The following is a 17,849-nucleotide window of genomic DNA, read 5'->3' on the forward strand; positions in this document are numbered from 1 at the left end:
GCCCAGAAAGCTTTACAGACATTTGTTGGTATTTGTTTTTGTTGCTCAGCTCACTTTGTATTTCTAGTGCACACAAGATTTATTCTAGTTACACTGATAGGAATTTTTTTAAAAGCCTGTGAGTTTTTCGCTGCCATGTACACAGAAAGCTTCAAGTGTTTTAGGACTAACAGGGAGAAGAGGTCAGAAGATCACAGGGTCAGAAGTCAGAGGGCAATCTTACACACAGAGGCATGCATTGTCGACAGGAAGGTTAAAGACACATGTGGATTCCAGCATATCAGCGTTGGCCAAATACTAGTTCTGTGCCTGTAAACATTTAAACACTCGCATTGGGAGTCTCCAGCATGTTTACAATACTGATGCAGTCTTTTTTTGTCTTTTTAATTTCAGCCAAAAACAAACCCTCTCAGTGTTTATGTACCAGGCAGATGCGTCCTATACGAGACTGGGTCACAGGAGTCTGGCCCATCTCAGACGACTTCTCACGGAAGAAGAAATACAGCTTGTCGTCATTTCTCTCCGCACTGTCGGGGATGAGGTGAACATGGATGAAAGTGGGGTCTGTTGGGAAAAGAGGCGGAGAAATGTTTAGCATTTAGCTGAAATCTTTTATAAACTGTCACGATTTCCTGTTTATTACTTGTTGAAGGATTCTGCACACATGCAAACACTACAACCTTTACATTTAGGCTTTACATTTGGAACTCTTTTAGGATTGTGTGGTTAAAAAAATAATGCAGAAGAGCTAAACATGCTGGATGATAACTCTGTGTATCATTTATATGCTTAATAGGACATTTACCATTTAGCCATCTGGAGTTGTACTGATCTGTTCGCATGGCCGTCTTTGTTCCCAAAGTACGGAAAATGGCAGAGTCCGTTCCCATAAAGTCAACATAGACCCCAGCATACAGCTCACCATCTGAAAAAAGACAGAAATTCCATGACTATGACTTTATTCCAGCACCTCCCTTGGCAAAAAACACCAAGCTTTTATGTCAAAATGTATATTTAGAACAGAACATCTGTAGACACTTCATTCTAAAATACAGGACCTCAGCATAATAAAGTCATTATCTACACATGTTCTTTATATAGACACAAATTAGTATGATAATGTTACTCAAGTGTTTAATCCCAGAAAGGTAAATACTTTATTTCATGGGTTCCAAAGTTTCTTAATATTTCTTGCTAGGTTGGTAACAGATAATGTTATGGTTATTTTTTTGTGTTTTGGAGTATTTAAGGAACGGATTATGTAATTTGGTATTATTATAAGGAAAATCACTATTTGCAGTAATTCTGAAAAAATAACAAATTTATAAAAAATAAGTAAACAAAAATTGTTTTTATATTTCCAGTCTTGGATCCAGTTGACTGAAATGACACCTGTCAATGTTGCAGTCTTGATCATGTCATTTTTCTATCATAACATTTTCCCCTTCAAAAATATTCGAGTAAGCTATTGCCTTGCTGCTGCTTGTCTTTGGGAATATTGCAAGGTTGCTAGATAGCCACACATGCTAACATATGCAACTAAAATGAGAGTAGATACACAGAACAGTTTCTTAATCTTGATTCCATTAGCTCTAAATATTAATTGTGTGCATTACCATATTTTATAGGCATTGATCCAGTTTTACCTGGAGGGTCAGTTCACAGCCTGTTATGGGATGGGAATAATATCTTAGCTTAAATGGATCTTTATTACCTACTTATTTTGTTAATATTAGCATTTCTTTTAAGGAACATCCTGAAAAAATGTCTGTAAACCCCCTCCAATATTTATATTCACATTTTCTGTTTTCCTTGTAATTAGTATCAATTTATATTGTTCTTTCCGGATAACTTCCGAGGATACTGCTTAGAAATTACGGGACACATAAAATAAAGCGTTACTGAAAACAGTGCTCAACTTCCTGAAACAGCCTTCACACGCACTCCGCAAAGACATAAAATATGAGCACATCCATGTGTGCAGGCCGACTAATGTATACTACAGCCTTGTTAAGCCACAGGAAGACAAGGTGTTGGTTTTCCAGCTGCTGGAAGGGCCCCACAGGATAGCAGGTGTGACTGTCAGAGCTCACAGAGATGGAGTTGGGAGACAGCGGGAGGTGGAGCAGAGGAAACAAAAAACAATGTCCGACCACCATTAAAGCCAGTGTTATGGGGCTCAGCAGCTATATGGAGATTGATGATGTATCATTAAAATGTCCACAGATGATTGGACGTCTAATGTGGTAGAGAGCTGTGCGACCGCAGTCAATGGTAAATCTATTGTTTTGGTAACACCAACTACAGTGTCTCGTGTATGATGCTAACTGGTGGTAGTGGGAGGTAAATCCATCTTGGATGACAGTACTGGTTTCATACTGGTCAGCTGGCACCGCGCTAATGTGGGAAAGCATTGCCAGTGATTTACACCCGCTGTCTCTCCACACAGAGAGAAGATCTCCTTTCACTGGTGGCAACTGTGTGGTCTGGACCTGACTGAGTGACCTTGGACAAAAGGGACAGAGGACACTGCCTTCATGAATGAGTGTCCACTATGTATTACATGTATTCACCATAGCAGAATGGATTGATAGTAAAGCAATTGACCTTGTTTATTTGGGATATTTTGGTCCAGTGACTTTGCTTGAACATTATATCTACATTATGACACAACATTTATACAAATAGGAGGCAATGGGTCTAGATCTAGTAACTACAAGAAAATTCTATTCAATGACCCCTTGTTTACTTAATGGATGAATCTGAATTTGTTTTTAACACACACAACCTTCTTCTTCAAGGACAGGGGATAAGTATTTTCTGTTACAAAGTTTGGCAGAATTATAAACTGTGAGCAGAGAAGGCAATAAAGTAACAGGAGATACAGATGAAGAATCCATATATGGATAACACATGCAATTACTATGCCTTCACACTCATGTGACCATACCCAGATGATACTCACTGATCAAAGCTGACACGCTGTTGAGCTTCGGGTCGTAGGAACACTTTCCCTTCCCAGATTCCACTTTTCCCGGCTCCAAGTGAAAGATTTCTTCCTGAAATGGAAAAATCATATGGAGATGGCAATAAATTCAGCACTCTTCATCTTGTCACTGTTATTCCCTTGTGTAGGGGAAAATGAGGCAGCGAATGTGCTCCCTCTGACTCCTGTGGGACCTATACGGCCTGATGGAGGATGAAGAATTAGAATAATGAGTATGTGCTCATACAGAAAAATACATGCAGGGGAAGCAAGGAATTTCTAATCCATCTCTATGGCACTCTACTACTAAAAACAATGTGTCTTAGGTTGCTTCTTGGCATAATAAGCTGCATGCCAAATATCTCTCAGCCTCTTGTGCCTATGGCTGTTCAGGCCTACTGCTGACACCTGTGATCCAGCACAGTAAAAACAGACCTATGATGCCGGCTGGATGACTGATGCTCGCTGCTTGTGGCATCCCTTCGTGCTAGCACTGAAAGATGATTGGCAGGATTTTGCGTATGAGAGTGGGGGAAAATGAATCAGTGGCATGCAATGACATGTCCCGTAGCCCCACCTCACAGACTGGGGCCTATCCAATTCCCATTTTTCACTCCCAATGGGTACAGAGATAGAGACGTCTCTGTCGTTGTCCATCAGCACTAAAGCAGGGGAAAGAAAGTGGCACTGTGCCAATCTTACGTCATTGGAACATACGCACACCCTCCCACAATTCTCTACTCATCTTTGATTAAAATCACCACTCGTGCAAATAGAAAAGGTGCTGGCAGCTCACTCCCAGCCATGCCAGATGTTGATGTGTAAAAAAAGGTCAAAAACAATTATATGTACCGGAGGGAAACTGTGCCCTCAACATGTTTTTATAACCCTCTTGTAAAATATGACCCTTCAGAAAAGTTGCGACACATAAAAAAAAAAAAAATGACTAGACATGTCCCACTTCACCTTACAGTCTTATGTCCTTCAAAAGTCACTTTCTGTGTTTCAAAGTGCTTGGAGAACTCAAACAGTGGAGACATGTTGAAGTATGTGGCTCTTTTATTTCCTTTGCTGCACTGCTAGTTGGCTACAGATGGCTGGTGTTTGCTCTGGGCTAACAGAGCCTGCTGTGGGAGTGGGTCAGATGCTGACTAGTTCTGCCGCCTCTGTGGGAGAGACTGCACCACATTCCTACAGAGGGTGATGGCTCGGTTGTGTGAAGGAATGATGGGAGGGACATCCTGCATTGTCTCAGATAAGTGCAATGGATGATTTGGTTATCTGTTTGTGAATAAATGCTAAATTGAATGAATATGCCATGCACTGAACAGCAGTGAAAGCCTGTTTAATTAAATCTGTGCATAGCAAAAGTCAACAGAATTTCTTAGCAGCCTTTGAAGCCATTTTCACTTGATAACCCAGCTTTCATGCAAAATGTGGCATTTAGAACAAATGCAAAGCACAAACAGGACAATGACAGAAACGACAGGGTGCTCAGACAATGAGGCTTACACAAAGAAAATATGAGTGAAATAAAATGACATGAAATTAAATGCAATCTCACATCACAAAAGACTTTAGGATTGTGCAAGGACTAGAAAAGAGTCATGCCAAATGTTAAAGAGATAAACAAATGATGGCGAGTTAAAGATGGTTTGGACAGGATGTGCTCAAACACAAAGAGAGGGAGCGTGCTGCTGGTGACCACGAGCCCAGGCAGTATGCAGGGCTGCGGTGCAGACAGGGCCCACATCGCACCTTTAATCCAAGTGTCTCGTGCACCGCGCTGGGTTCAGCTGCGCGGCTAGCCCTTCCTCTGGCCTGGGCCATCTGCAGATACATGGACGTCTAAAACAGGAGACAGCAACACAGTCTGGATGTTACGCCACTGATGAGGAGGATTCATGGAACTTCTGTCCATTTGCACCGCCTGAATCTGTCCTGACCTCCAGACAATGAGAAACTTCCCAAACCAACACTACTGAAATCGGGATAATTCATGTGCACAAGGAAGATATATGTGTGCAAGATTGTGGAGGGAATGAGTTGAGGCTTATCTGACCAGATGGTGGAAAAGGCAGCCATAACAGTTCTCTATCCTGAGTCAATAAAGGCTCTCACAGTATGCAACATACATTCTCCTCAAAGCTGCAGCCAAAGCAAAACATTTGGATTTTAGAGTTTACAAAAGCTACAAGGCTAGTACTTAAAGCACTGGAGAACGTACAAATATATCCTGCAGTGGTGTAATCAAATGACAACAATCCACCTGAATGTTGGATTAATAATTACCAACCAAGTTACCTTATTTGTGTCAGGAATTGTGTTTGCATGCATACTGTGTGTGTAGTGTATCATTTCAAGAGTTAACTCCACAGCCCAGCTGAGATATGTTCTCAAAAGGGGCTACTCAAAAAAATCAAAGCTCTCATTAATGGACCAGAACCGGTATATTCCACTGGCAGCCCATAATGGGAGCTCCCACCTCCAATTACCACACAACTCACATGTTGGAGGCTGGCGGGTGGCCTGGATGGATGCATGAAGGCGTGGATGGAGAGGTGAGCAAATGGATGGAAGCCCTTTGTTAGCAAATGGTCATGGAATAACCGGATGCAGCAAGGGACTCATGCAAGCCGTGCCTGCTTTTGCAAGTTCTCTAAACTGTGCGTCTCGGGGGAGAGTCAACAGGGAAAATAACTTTTTATTCATCCCATTTTAAAAAGTCTCCTGGTCATCATTAGGGAACAAGTGTGATATTTAAAGAAGGTTGAGGTGTTAAAGGGGAGTTGGACAAGGTAGTGATGCTTGGCTTGGTTTAAGAAATTCAAGAGGTCCCATTAAAGGCTGAGACTAAACAGAGTAGCTTTAACCGCTCACTTGGGAAGACAGCTGTGTGCATGTGAAGCTTTGTTGGCTGCTTTGCAAAGCGCAGAAACATAGTACCTCTAGCAGGTCTAACGATGGAGGGGAGTCATTTAAAGGGAACCTAGCAATAGGAGGATGGCGAGTAAGAACTTGGTCAAGAGAAAGAATGATAAGAGGCTTGGCTAAAGAAAGCTGTTTGCTGAGTTGATGTACCAAGAGATCCCCTTCTTGGCTTGTACATTCGTCAAGTCTTTTCATTCTAACCTGAGGTTTTCGTCCTCGGTTGACAAAGGTGCAGACTGGATTATAGGCTCCTGTCCCACAGATGTAAAGTTGAGTCCGGTTCCATGGCTCAATCAGACGGATGAAATTTGCACATTCCTCCTGGAGACATAAAAACCAGAGTCAATTAAACTGCAATAAACATTACATATAAAGCCATTCATTGCCATATTTTACTGGTCAACCTCCTGCTGTTTTACTGAATGCTCAAGTAAAAAAAATTAACCAGTTATACTGTGCTTCTAAATTTACTTGGACAATACATCAAACTCTTAGCAAGTGGTGTTATGCTCTCCACACTGGCCTGGCAGACAGGAGGTTGGTGAGATTGACTGGGTTTCTCTGCTCTAATTCACTTCTCCCTTTCTTTGGCTAGACAGATGGGAACCAGCTTTTTACTGGGCCAAGTCCCAACCCTGCAGGTGAGTGCCATTTGCACAGGTTCCTCGCATTAAAACTAATGCAGGGAACTTTAAAAATGATCAAGTTGATGGAAATCACCTCAGCTGAACAAACCTGCTGGGGTTATGAGTGCTGTCAACAGGCGTACTTACATTGGCGTCCTTCCCACTCACAAGGCACTCCATCCTTCTTCGTTCGGACACTGGCCAGTGGATCTGCCAGGGGGAAACAGATGACATTTTATAGCTACAATCCAACCTGTTATACATCACTGGCATTTATGAGATTTCTGGGCTGAAATAGCTAAACGAACATCCACCCAGGCTTGTATTAGTCCTGTTGGGATTGTCATAACCCAGTTACAGTGTTTTAATGACCTGACAAAAGGAAAAGTGCACTCCAACAAAAACTCAATGTGAGCTAACCAAAATGACCGCTGCACTGGCCATATTTCAGTACATTTTACTCAGGGGGGCAGCTGCTGTAGCGCTGATGTAAAGGCACTTTCTTCAACCTTGTGTTACAACCCATTTGAGGAGTAAGAGTTTGAAGTGAGGGGGAGAATGGGGGTTGGTCTTACAATATGTGGGTCCTTGTTGATGTCATGTAGGTCCAGGGACAAGATGTGGTCCTTGCTGCCAACATACATACGGTCATGGTCCTCATCCATACGCAGGATCCGGTAATCAGAAGTGTTTAGGAGGTAGGCGAAGTGATGAGCAGTGCCGGTGGATCTCAGCTCTGTTTGGAGACAGAAATATATCCATTAATGACAGCTGCCGTGCATATGCACATTTTCACATACACATGGGTGCACAACTGACACATTCCTCATGCCACTCCTCCATACCCGTGTGGAGTTATCTGATGGTTTTCCACCAACACAGTTGTAACTTAACACCACACATTAGAGACAACTGCTACTGAGTGTCTGTCACACTGTGTTGATGGCTTAATACCGCCTGAGTAGATCAGAAGATCTTGAAAGCCTCTCATCTTCGGTTGTCCATGATTACCACGCAGACGGCAGAAAATACACAGTAGTTTGACAGTTAGATACAACATTTACTACAAATTCACACCATATAGGGTAACGTAGGGTGGATAAAGTCAGTTTATGGCTTTAAACTGCTACATCCCTGGTTGGACAGTATACTCTCCAAAGATCAGAGATGTGTGCTCTTTTGGTAACACAATGCAGTCAACAAGTCCTCTCATGTCGTGAGTAACACAATCTTCCTGCAGCCCTGTGTTGGAGTGTGTGTTTGATATGTTCTTCTTGGTTCAGCAAGCACGTACAGGCAGGGCAGAGAGGCCACTGCTAAGAGAGCAAAGGCCCCATGCCACACCATAGACAAACACACTCCTCCACAATCCATAAGCGAGAGGCATTAGAGGGTGGCATTCACATATTGTTGGACAAACACAGAGGTTTAACTAAAACAGCAGGAAAGTCCCGTTTGGCTATTTGACTTTATTTTAGAACTAATAGACCAAAGAAAACTGAAACAAGGACCAACACTTGGAGGTTACCCCAAGTTCTTTTGTGTTGATTTAGCAGCCAAACTGTCAAGTACAGCTTGTTTGACTGTTCACAAATGATATATCAGAACAGAGGGGTGTCAGTGTACAATAAAATGAAGGAAGTGTGAAATGTAGTCAACGTGGCGTGTCAGACCTTAAAAGTGATGTTTTGGGCATTTGATAAATCTTTTCTGTGCAAGCTTTTTACGTGCTCAGTATGTTTGAAGTTACTGAGAAACATTGAAGAGATTGTTGGGAGGTTCTGAGGAAGAGGTCTGGACACCAAAGCATGCAAAGCCATCAACATGTCCACCATTGGGCCTTAAAATAAACACCATCTAGAGACCTTTTTAAACAGACTCCCCATGGAATCTGATATTACCAGTCCCTACAGCCAGATCTAAATTTAACACAGGGTTACATCAATAAGCAAAGATTAATAGCATTAGATTTACTATATTTGTACAGTTTGATTTAATAACTGTGCCCACCAAAGAAATATTTACAGGTCAGCAGATTGATTGACAGCTGTCAGAGGAGCTGCGACATGTGCTCGGATGCTGTGATTATTTGTGTTGGAGCTTAAGTTGAATGATGAGTCCCCATACACTCTAGCTGTGTTTATGTGTGTGTGCCGATAGAGCGGAACACACACTGGATAAGAACACATTGTACACACAAACACACATACACACACACATTCCGAGGGCCTTCCTGAGGCAGGCTGTCAGCAGCTCCTCATTGTTTGTTTGCTGTCAGGGAGAAGCTGGATGGGACCATCTTTCAGCTGAACATGGAATGTGCACAGTGCATAGCAACAACACACCCAATAGAGAGCCGCAAATTAAGAAACAAAGACATGTGTAATATAACCATAATCACTCATAATCACTTGATAATGCAGAGCTAGTCTAGTGTGAATGTATTCTGCAGCATGTCACAGTGAACACATGGCCCACTGTAGTGCACTTGGTGATTGATGCTCTTATTGTATAAATCGAACCCTGCAGAAGATTCTTGGTAAGACTGAATTAGTGGTGAAGTATCTTTGCATATCTACAGCTTTCTGAAGCTATGAAGGAGTAATGCTGTCAGGGTCTACATATGGAGTAGTTCAAAAGTTCAGAAAAAAGGTCATACATTCTCAATTCAGTCCCAAAGTCAGCCCTCGCCTCAGGCAGAGGAACATGGCATTGTGCTCCTATTAAACACTGATCAAGAACTCATAAAGGCAGCAGACTGAACTCGGCTACCGCTCCAGAGGACAGGCCGCCTGTGAAAATAAACCCAGAAGGTCCCTGTGCTGAGACCTGTGCCAGGAAACCACCCATTCACTATCAGCTTGAAGAGACATGAGAAGAGGCTGTTCTGCTATGTGACTGCATGCAGAGGAGTGGCTACTTTAACAAGATAAAGATAATTTGTCGGGTTTTGTTAGGTAAGTCTTACAAGGTAGCAGAATCATGCTTTTGCTACACTAATAAGAAATGCGAAGGGCTGGCTGGTTTCAAATGAACACAATGTAATTACATTTGCTGAAAGATCCTTGATCTATTAAACCAATTAAATCTCAGATACACTTGACTGCATGCTCAATCCAATGTTACCCCTATAATACACAACTGCATTCTCACAGAAGGAGAATACAGTTTTGCACAGGAAAAGGCTCAGAGAGGCAGAACTACTGTGCTCCCTGTCAGCCACATTAGGGCATGACAGCCTTTTCCGCACACTCAGACTTATCCTGGAGATTTAGAGGCTGAGAGCAGTGTACAAGTGCGTCTATTAGAGCCAGATAAACTCTTAAAGTAGCCTATTAGTGCGTGTATGGTTTAGGTTCACTCTGGGGGGTCTGCACAGACACAGCAGGCGCTTTGTTTCAGGAACGCACCACTTTCCCCTGTGGAATGGCAATGGCTCTATTAGAGGTAAAAGTAAGCCGTGAGGGAACCTGATCCTCCTCTCAATGTCCCGTCCTTTACTCATTCACTTACTTTTGCATGCTAATGCGCCTGCAGCTGCAGGTCAGTTCATGCGCCACTCCAATTTTTCCGTCCTTTGCGAACAAAAATAGTGCCCATGTAGTACAAGTACACAGAAAATCAACTGATCAAACAGCATTGAGCTCAGACATCTCAGTCCACTACAGTGAAAGGCAATCAGGTTCACTTTCTTCAGTCTGCTGAACACAGACAATCCTCTCCTCTCTCCTGACATTTCAAGGTGCTGCTGGCTGACACAGCCCACTGCGGGCTCCCACAACTCAACACTCGGCTCTTGGCTGCAAGAAAGGTTTCTGCCGGTGTTTGAGCACAGAGAGCTGGGTAAGATGAGACCTGAACACATTCTTGTTTTAATTCAGCATCAGAGCCAACTGACAAACTATGGACAGATTCACAGACAATAAATGTTGTGAGACGAATTGTAACACTACCACCAAGCATCCGGCAGGATAGATGCATAGATCCTCTCGTGTGCTTGATACAATACTCCCTGGTGGTAATTAGAAATCAGTTAATAAAGTGATTTACTAAGGGAATCGGAATCAATTAAGATTTATGTAAAAAACACAACAACTATTTTCTGTTTTTATATTTTTTTCTTATATCTGAACCCATCCATCATCTCATGACCTCTCAGATTTATCTTGTGACCTTTTGCAGGGACACAACTCCTGTGTTGGGAAACATTGGGCAAGGCTACCTAATCATTTATAAAATAGTAAAAATTGTTTCACCCTGACCAGCAACAATAAAGTGATACATTGATGTATCTGTATATTAACAATCTATTCATATTACTATCTTAGTCACATGGAAACATTTGTTGTTGTTGTGGGGTATGAAGCTTCCGGTATTTTATACATTGTGGTATCTGCAGTTTCACTGGAGAGGAGCATATGAACACTTCATCTGTTGATAATTATGTTCACTTTTATGTCTATTTGAGACCTAGAATAAGCAGCATGACCTTCCCTGGAGAAAATAAAATACCAGGATCAATTCTGCTGATTAGTGTGCGGGGCCATTTATCAATAATACCACAACAACAAAAATGCAGAGTGGAATATAGCTACAAGCAACCTCATGGGGGTTTTGGTCCATTGCATCAAGTGCATTTGTGCAATTGATAAGCTGATATATTAATGAAGTGGTGGTTATTGAGTTTTAATAACAGGCTGCAAACATCCATCATCTTACCAGCTTATCCTTTGCAGGGTCATGCGGGCTTGAGCCAAGCAGTGTTCAGTGACGAAGTAAAGTAAAGTCAGTATCATTTCATTACAATCAGTACATTTGTTTTGTAAGATTGAACAAAGGTTGCTGTGACTGAGTACCTGTACATTTTGGTTTGGTAAATGCAACGCAATCTTCTTGTTTACATATAAACATCAAACATTCTTGTTCGCAGACTTTTGCAGGTGTGTTGCTTGATACATCCTCTGATGTAGCTGGATGGTGGCCTGTAGGACAGTACAGGGATTGTGCTGCAGACCACCTTCTGCAGCCTCATACTTCAGAACATGACATAAAAAATGTATTTTTTGTCTGCCTGCCTGGTTAAATGAGGTGTAGAAACACTCTGTAGAGTAGAGACATGCCTCACTGTCAGACTGAGCCTGCCCTCCTCCTCCTCAGAGAATACTTGGCTGCTGACGATGATCTCCGGGGCTGCAGTCCTGCATGTTATAGCATATCTCTCCATCTTAAATTAATAGCCAACGGGCCGAGTTTACTTTGGAAATATGTTTGGACAGGAAAAATTCACTGGCATACCGTGCACTCTCAAGATCACATCTCCCAAAAGCACCCTGGTTATTGCTGGTTTATATGAAATGATTTCTCACCATGCTGTCACACACGGGAAAGAGAGGGACTGGATTTTAAGTATCGTATTCAGCTCTTAATGCATCCTACTTGGCCTGTAACATCAGAACTTCCTGTCATTAAGGAATGATTACTGCATGCAGCGTTACTTAACAGTACCCATCCCCTCCCACTCATAACTTTCCTGGCAAATAACCAAGAAGCATCAGGGAAGTGATTGGATCATGGAAAACTCTGGACTGTGTTTAAACACAACACTGAAGGGGGGAAGACAGTATGAAGAATTAACACATCCTGCAACTTGACAGTACAGCACACAGTTGCTACATGACACTGATACGGGCGTTACACCCCTTTGCATACTCTGGCTTCAAATTGGGTAAATTAAAAATGCAGGATGCTGCCAATGACAGTGTAGAGCATGTTGCTGCCTGAAGCCTGCTGCTCCCTGTAGGGAACTACTGAAGATAAGGAGGATGGGGGATGGTGATGGGAAGACACAAAAGTTTGCAGTCTGCTGCTTTGACACTGAACAGGAAGGGAGCGATGAGCAATGTGGAAGGACATGTGTAGCAATCACCCGCTCAATTCACGGGTCTGTGGTTTTCCCTCGTGAAACGTATGGCTGATAATTAAAAACTGTAGCTTCTGCATCACAGCTTCACCGAGAGGCCCTACAATGGGAGCACATGATCTATAATCTATTCTCCTGAAAAAACACTAAATTGAAAGATTGTGTGTGAAACGGGGTTTAATTCAGTCTTTTAAGGTTGTAAAAACAAAGTGACACAAACACCCCATTAGCCCCCTGCACATCATAAACAAGCTGCACTACCTGAGCAGTGTCTTAAGGCGATTTCCAACCCGTCAGAGAGGGGTGTGTTAGTTCACACGCAGCGGAGTGGCAGCAGTGATAATTAGGGTGTTTAACAGGGGGCGGGAGAGGTGGCATGCTCTCACACATCAAAGGCAGCGCTTGTCAGGAATCCTAGCCAAATATTTTGAATGCTGTCAGTGCAAAGGGGAAAACTTCAGTAAAGATTGCCTTATTACTCTTTAGAGGAAACGTTTCTTTTCAACAGCAACAATGGAGCTCTGCACAAAATACCCTCAGAGACTTTTTGCAACATTGCCTACTTGGCTGTTGGGTCAACGTTTAACAATGAGGAGTAATGAGTTGAAAAACCCAAACATGGCACACATGACTTGAAAGACCTATGTGTTGGTTAAGTCTGTTAAATGATTAGTTAGTAGTCCTTTTTACTTTTCGATTCCGCCACAGCGCTATAATGAAGCTCCATCGTTACGCCGCCTGTGCCTTTTTACATTGAACCAAGCACACCGGCAAAAAGCCGCCCCAGTGTGTTTTAACACAGCGCTCTGGCGTTGCGTATGTGTAAACAAATAGTGCGCGCACTTCACATACACACATGCTTCGAATCGGGGTCCTGCTCACCCTGTCGGGGTTCCATTCGTACGTACTACCTCCGATGCCTCTGTGCGTTTTAGATTAAACAGTCCTGCATTGAACTGGCAATCTAAAAGGGGCTACAGTCTGCTCTCTATGTACCTGTAATGTGCATTCGATCTTAGGAGCACAGCTTTAACATACACAAAAAAAAGTGCTGATAAACCTGAGAGTTAAGGTGAGACCAAGAGCACAGACAGCTGCCCTATGTTCCCTTATTCAGCCTTCATCATACGCAATCTTTGAGCTGGGCTTCTGCAGATAACGATTTTCTGTTTGAGGAGAAACAATCCTGCTCTGTCTGACAATATCCTCTGCTCTACGGTAGTTCCTTTTTCTGACTTGAATAATTTGGAAAGTTACTTTTTAATAAAACAAAATCTTTTTGGGCATATTTGCGGTAGTTAAGGATAACTATAGCGCACAAATGAATGTAAACTTTCCTACAATGTGACAAAGCTTTAAAAAGCAGAAAAGTATCTTTTACAAAAGTTTACAAAATGTGACAACAGATGAGTTCTTTGAGAACAGTTTGTTTGTTCACAGACAGTCTAAGATTTGACTGAGTTTACACAGTACGAATGAAGCTTATATTCAGTGGCCTGTATCTGAGAGTTGCTGTGATTCTCTCTCTTATCTTTATCTTGCTTGACTTTCTTGCAGTGATTTTGTGTATTTGCAGGATAAAATGTCTAATATGGGGGCGATCACTGAGCTCAGAAACATGAAGATGGAGATCAAAGGCTGGACAGCTGACCTGCATTGCTAGCTTGTTAGCAGAGTCACTTCTAATCAGGGAGTATCGGCTCGCTGTGCCTTCCTTCACTCTCCTTCAACAGCTCCTTTCAACACAACTTGTCTTCATGTCAAACATTTACAGGAGTTATTTGGGCTTGTGCGAGCTGCACGCTTCAAAGCCAGTGGAGAAGTGACACAGTTGTTAAAGAATGCCTGTGTGATTACTGAGGAGTGGGTATGAGGTTAGCTGTGCTGTTAAATGAAAAGAAACGATAACAGCATGTGAACGCAGCAGCTGCTCGCCTCGGCTTAGTAACTCTGTGGGACGGAGGATAATAAAAGCGGTCAGAGGCTCGGCCACTGTGTCACATCAGATAGGACGCGTCATTCAGCAGATAACAAATATGCAAGGGCAGAGGATCCAGAGATATGATCTGACCCACTGGTAATGCCAGAAAGCCTGGCCCATAAAGGAATGGTAATCTTTTGTGATGTGCTCTCAGCAACGTGGTCAAGCTTCACTGAAATCTGTGTATGTGTGTGTGTGTGTGTGTGTGTGTGTGTGTGTGTGTGTGTGTGTGTTTGTGTGTGTGTGTATGTTCGCATCTTTGTGAAGAGACAGGCTATGCAGCTTGCTGCTAGGAGAGAAAACACAGACATAACAGCATGCCCGTACAAACACCTGAACCGTACACCCAGAGCATCAACACAGCCAAATTTGCTCGCTATCATTTTACTTCAGATTTGGTGAAATAAGCAGACAGTGTTGCTACACAGCAACGGCACAGTTACTTTAAAACTGAAAACTCTGTTTGTTTCCCTCTGATTATCATTACTATTCCTGATCATCCACGTAGCCTGAAGAGCAAATTAACACTTATCTCTTATCTTTATGTCTTTGAAAAGTGTTCATTGCAACAGTGTATATGCAGGTCAACTCTTTATCATTTCAGCAATTTTTTAAGTATTGTTGGTTCCAGCTTCTTAAAGGTTATGATTTCATGCTTTTCACCTCAGCTTTAACCAAATGACTGAGTCAGCAGGGTGCATTTAACCAGTCATTAACCATTTTAAAGTAAAAACTCATGTTTGGTCTCCCCTCTGGGAGACACTTTCCTGAAAAGCATTCAGTGTTGCATTTATTTGTATGTATCAAAAAAGCCTTTAAACGGCACTTTAAATGAAGGATAGTGACCTTCAGTCAACACTGGACAGACTCGTTTGTGGCCATCAAACGCAGGAACTGGGACCAAAATAAGTTTTGCTTAGTTTCCCCCTTAAAGACTTTTGTTTTGGAGTCAGGTTTAATCACATCTATCATGGCAAAGAATATATGTCATACTGGAGAAACCTGAAACAACCAATCATCACTGACATCATCATCAAATGACCGTCATCAAATGCACTGCTGTTAAGCAAGCATACATCAAACACTGTTTAAAATTTTGAACAGAAGTGATTTGGATCTCTGCTGGGCTTCACCTGTTGAACCACAATGAATTAAACCTACTTGACTATTCATGGCATGCTGTCTGTATTCTGTTGCTGGGACCTCCTACACCAAAGGCGTAACCCTCTCTTATCTCAACACATGTTGGATTTGATTCATCATAACGGACATGCACCAAAAGTGCTCCCATATCCAACATCATTAACCACCACTCCCCTTATAGTATGCACCCGATGCTCTGGGAGACGTGACACCTTTGTGTTTACTACCGTCGCCACCTCGTTACCATCGGACCCCCCGCGCCCTGCCGTTCCCCTGTCAACCTGGGGGGCTCAGCCAGTCTATTATTAGGAGCCACTGCAGTGCCCTGTCCCTCTTCTGTCCAACAACTCCCCCGATGCTAATGGCACCAATTTGTATTCACTGTCAGCTCTGATGAGCTCTCATGCAGAGAGATGGCCTTATCACAAGGCCTCTGGCTCCCATCACCTAAGCCCCTCTCCTGCTGACTGCCAAGCCCAGCGCGCTGACTGACAGGCGAGGGAATGAGTGTGGAGATACACACTTGCCTTTATTTTCATGTTAACTCCCGTAACAGAAGACAGATGTGCTCTGATACAAAATTGGTTGAACAACACACAGAGGCGATGAGGAATCTATGACCAGAACTTCCTTAAAATGGACCCCTTAATATATTTAAAACCAATGTGTACTGTTGGACCTGTGTCCTCTCTCCAAACAAAAGGACACCTTTATCCCTCAATCTAGCAGAAACATATAAAGACGGAGATCCAGCTGAGGAGCATGTGAAATGTGGAGAAGTAGTAGGGAAGGGGATCCTCCCATGAGAGTCTTGATCTAATCGCACACATCTGCACAAACATAGGTCTGTTTTAACTGACTTATGTTTTATTAGGAGTCTTCAGCTCAACAGTGACACATTTTATCCCGTTCCGATTCCACATGTCAATTCAGGCAATCCTTCTGCGACCTCTACATACAGACTATTGTTGTGAATCACTTGCATTTTCAGTTTCAGGACACTCTACCCAAACATGACTGGTTTCTGCCTCCATCTGAAGCAGCAGTCACTTAGATTTTTTAAGTGGTACAAATGCCATTGGATAAAACCTGCATGTACTGGTCAGCAGGGTTTCTGCAGCCTGGGCCAGGAGACGTGGTAAGGTCAGAGGTTGCTGGGCTGCAGTGGCAGTGCTTTATGTTCTGGTTTAATCTGGGATTAGCTCAGGGTCAGGGTTATCTCTCCTCAGCCTGAGTGGAATCAGGAAACAGGGATTGCCTGGGGTAAAGTGGCATTACTGGATGGCTTGTCAAGAATCGCAATGAGCCCGTGTTCAACAGGAGTAAAGAGAAGAAGGAGGGAGTGAGTATATGTGGAGCATGACTCACTGGGCGCTGGGTTGTAACCTCTCTGCCATGGTTCTAACACTTCCAGCCCTGAGATCCAGCTCGGCTGAGATCCACATGCACTTACATTATGAATTACAACACCCTGTAAACCAATGAATCACTGGTATATTGTATCCGTCTAGCCACAGTTATGTGCATACCTTCTGGTTTCCTGAGTACATTGAGCATGGTTAATTCATTTTAATGCTGATTTAGCACAGAGTCCAGAGGAGCCAGTGAGTGTTTGTATCAGGGGAACAAAGGAAGAAGCACTGCAGAAGAAGCAGAAGAACTTTGAAGGAGTAGCCACAAAGACTAGAGCCCTGCTACCTTTAGCCTCCCTTATCTTATCCTGGCATGTCTCAGCTTCATGTCACACCATAATCCCCACATACTGGACACACTCAGAGAAAGAGACACACTCTGCAGTCTGGTTCCAGAGGAGAGTGTACCTGGGAGACACAGTCGGCTACTGGACCAGATCAGCCTTGTTTTAATGAAGATGGATCTCTCTATAACTCTCTGTCTGTAGAATGTTATAGCTAGAGAAAGTGGAGAGGTCTTAAACCCAGTCTCTATGGGAATGTTAAAAAAAGGACACTGTTTTAACCAAAAACAGAACTGGAATAGACAAAGGAGACACACTGACAAAGTGTTTAAAGGCAGTAGCACATTAAAGCAATCTAGTGTCTAGCATTTAATGCCACAAATTAACCCTGTTCAAATTAAGGAAATCACAAAAGCTTTCTTTTGCTAGTTGAATTTACATTGGATCTGTCATTATATTTACTTGATTTTGATTGTTTTCTACTCTGTGCTCTGATCGAGTAAATCTGCATCCTCTGCGAGTCCAAGTAGCAGATAGCTTTATAAAACAGTGGCTATAAGAAAAGG

General features: G+C 42.7%; 1 protein-coding gene across 1 annotated transcript in view; it reads right to left on the bottom strand.

The window, feature by feature from the left end:
* The window catches only part of LOC138605409 (semaphorin-3F-like), a 51,290-nt gene that overhangs the window by 13,126 nt on the left and 20,315 nt on the right, over window positions 1-17,849 (bottom strand). The window contains exons 2-7 of the mRNA XM_069677650.1: window positions 7,119-7,279; window positions 6,691-6,753; window positions 6,119-6,238; window positions 2,966-3,059; window positions 806-925; window positions 425-564 (exon numbers count right to left, since the gene is read on the bottom strand). Of these exons, the coding sequence (XP_069533751.1) occupies window positions 425-564; window positions 806-925; window positions 2,966-3,059; window positions 6,119-6,238; window positions 6,691-6,753; window positions 7,119-7,279 (698 nt within the window). The remainder of the gene's footprint in view (window positions 1-424; window positions 565-805; window positions 926-2,965; window positions 3,060-6,118; window positions 6,239-6,690; window positions 6,754-7,118; window positions 7,280-17,849) is intronic.

Source organism: Semicossyphus pulcher, unplaced genomic scaffold (genome assembly GCF_022749685.1).
Source record: "Semicossyphus pulcher isolate SPU_LCO1_2020_fin unplaced genomic scaffold, fSemPul1.0.p SCAF_3, whole genome shotgun sequence".
Classification (NCBI taxonomy): domain Eukaryota; kingdom Metazoa; phylum Chordata; class Actinopteri; order Labriformes; family Labridae; genus Semicossyphus; species Semicossyphus pulcher.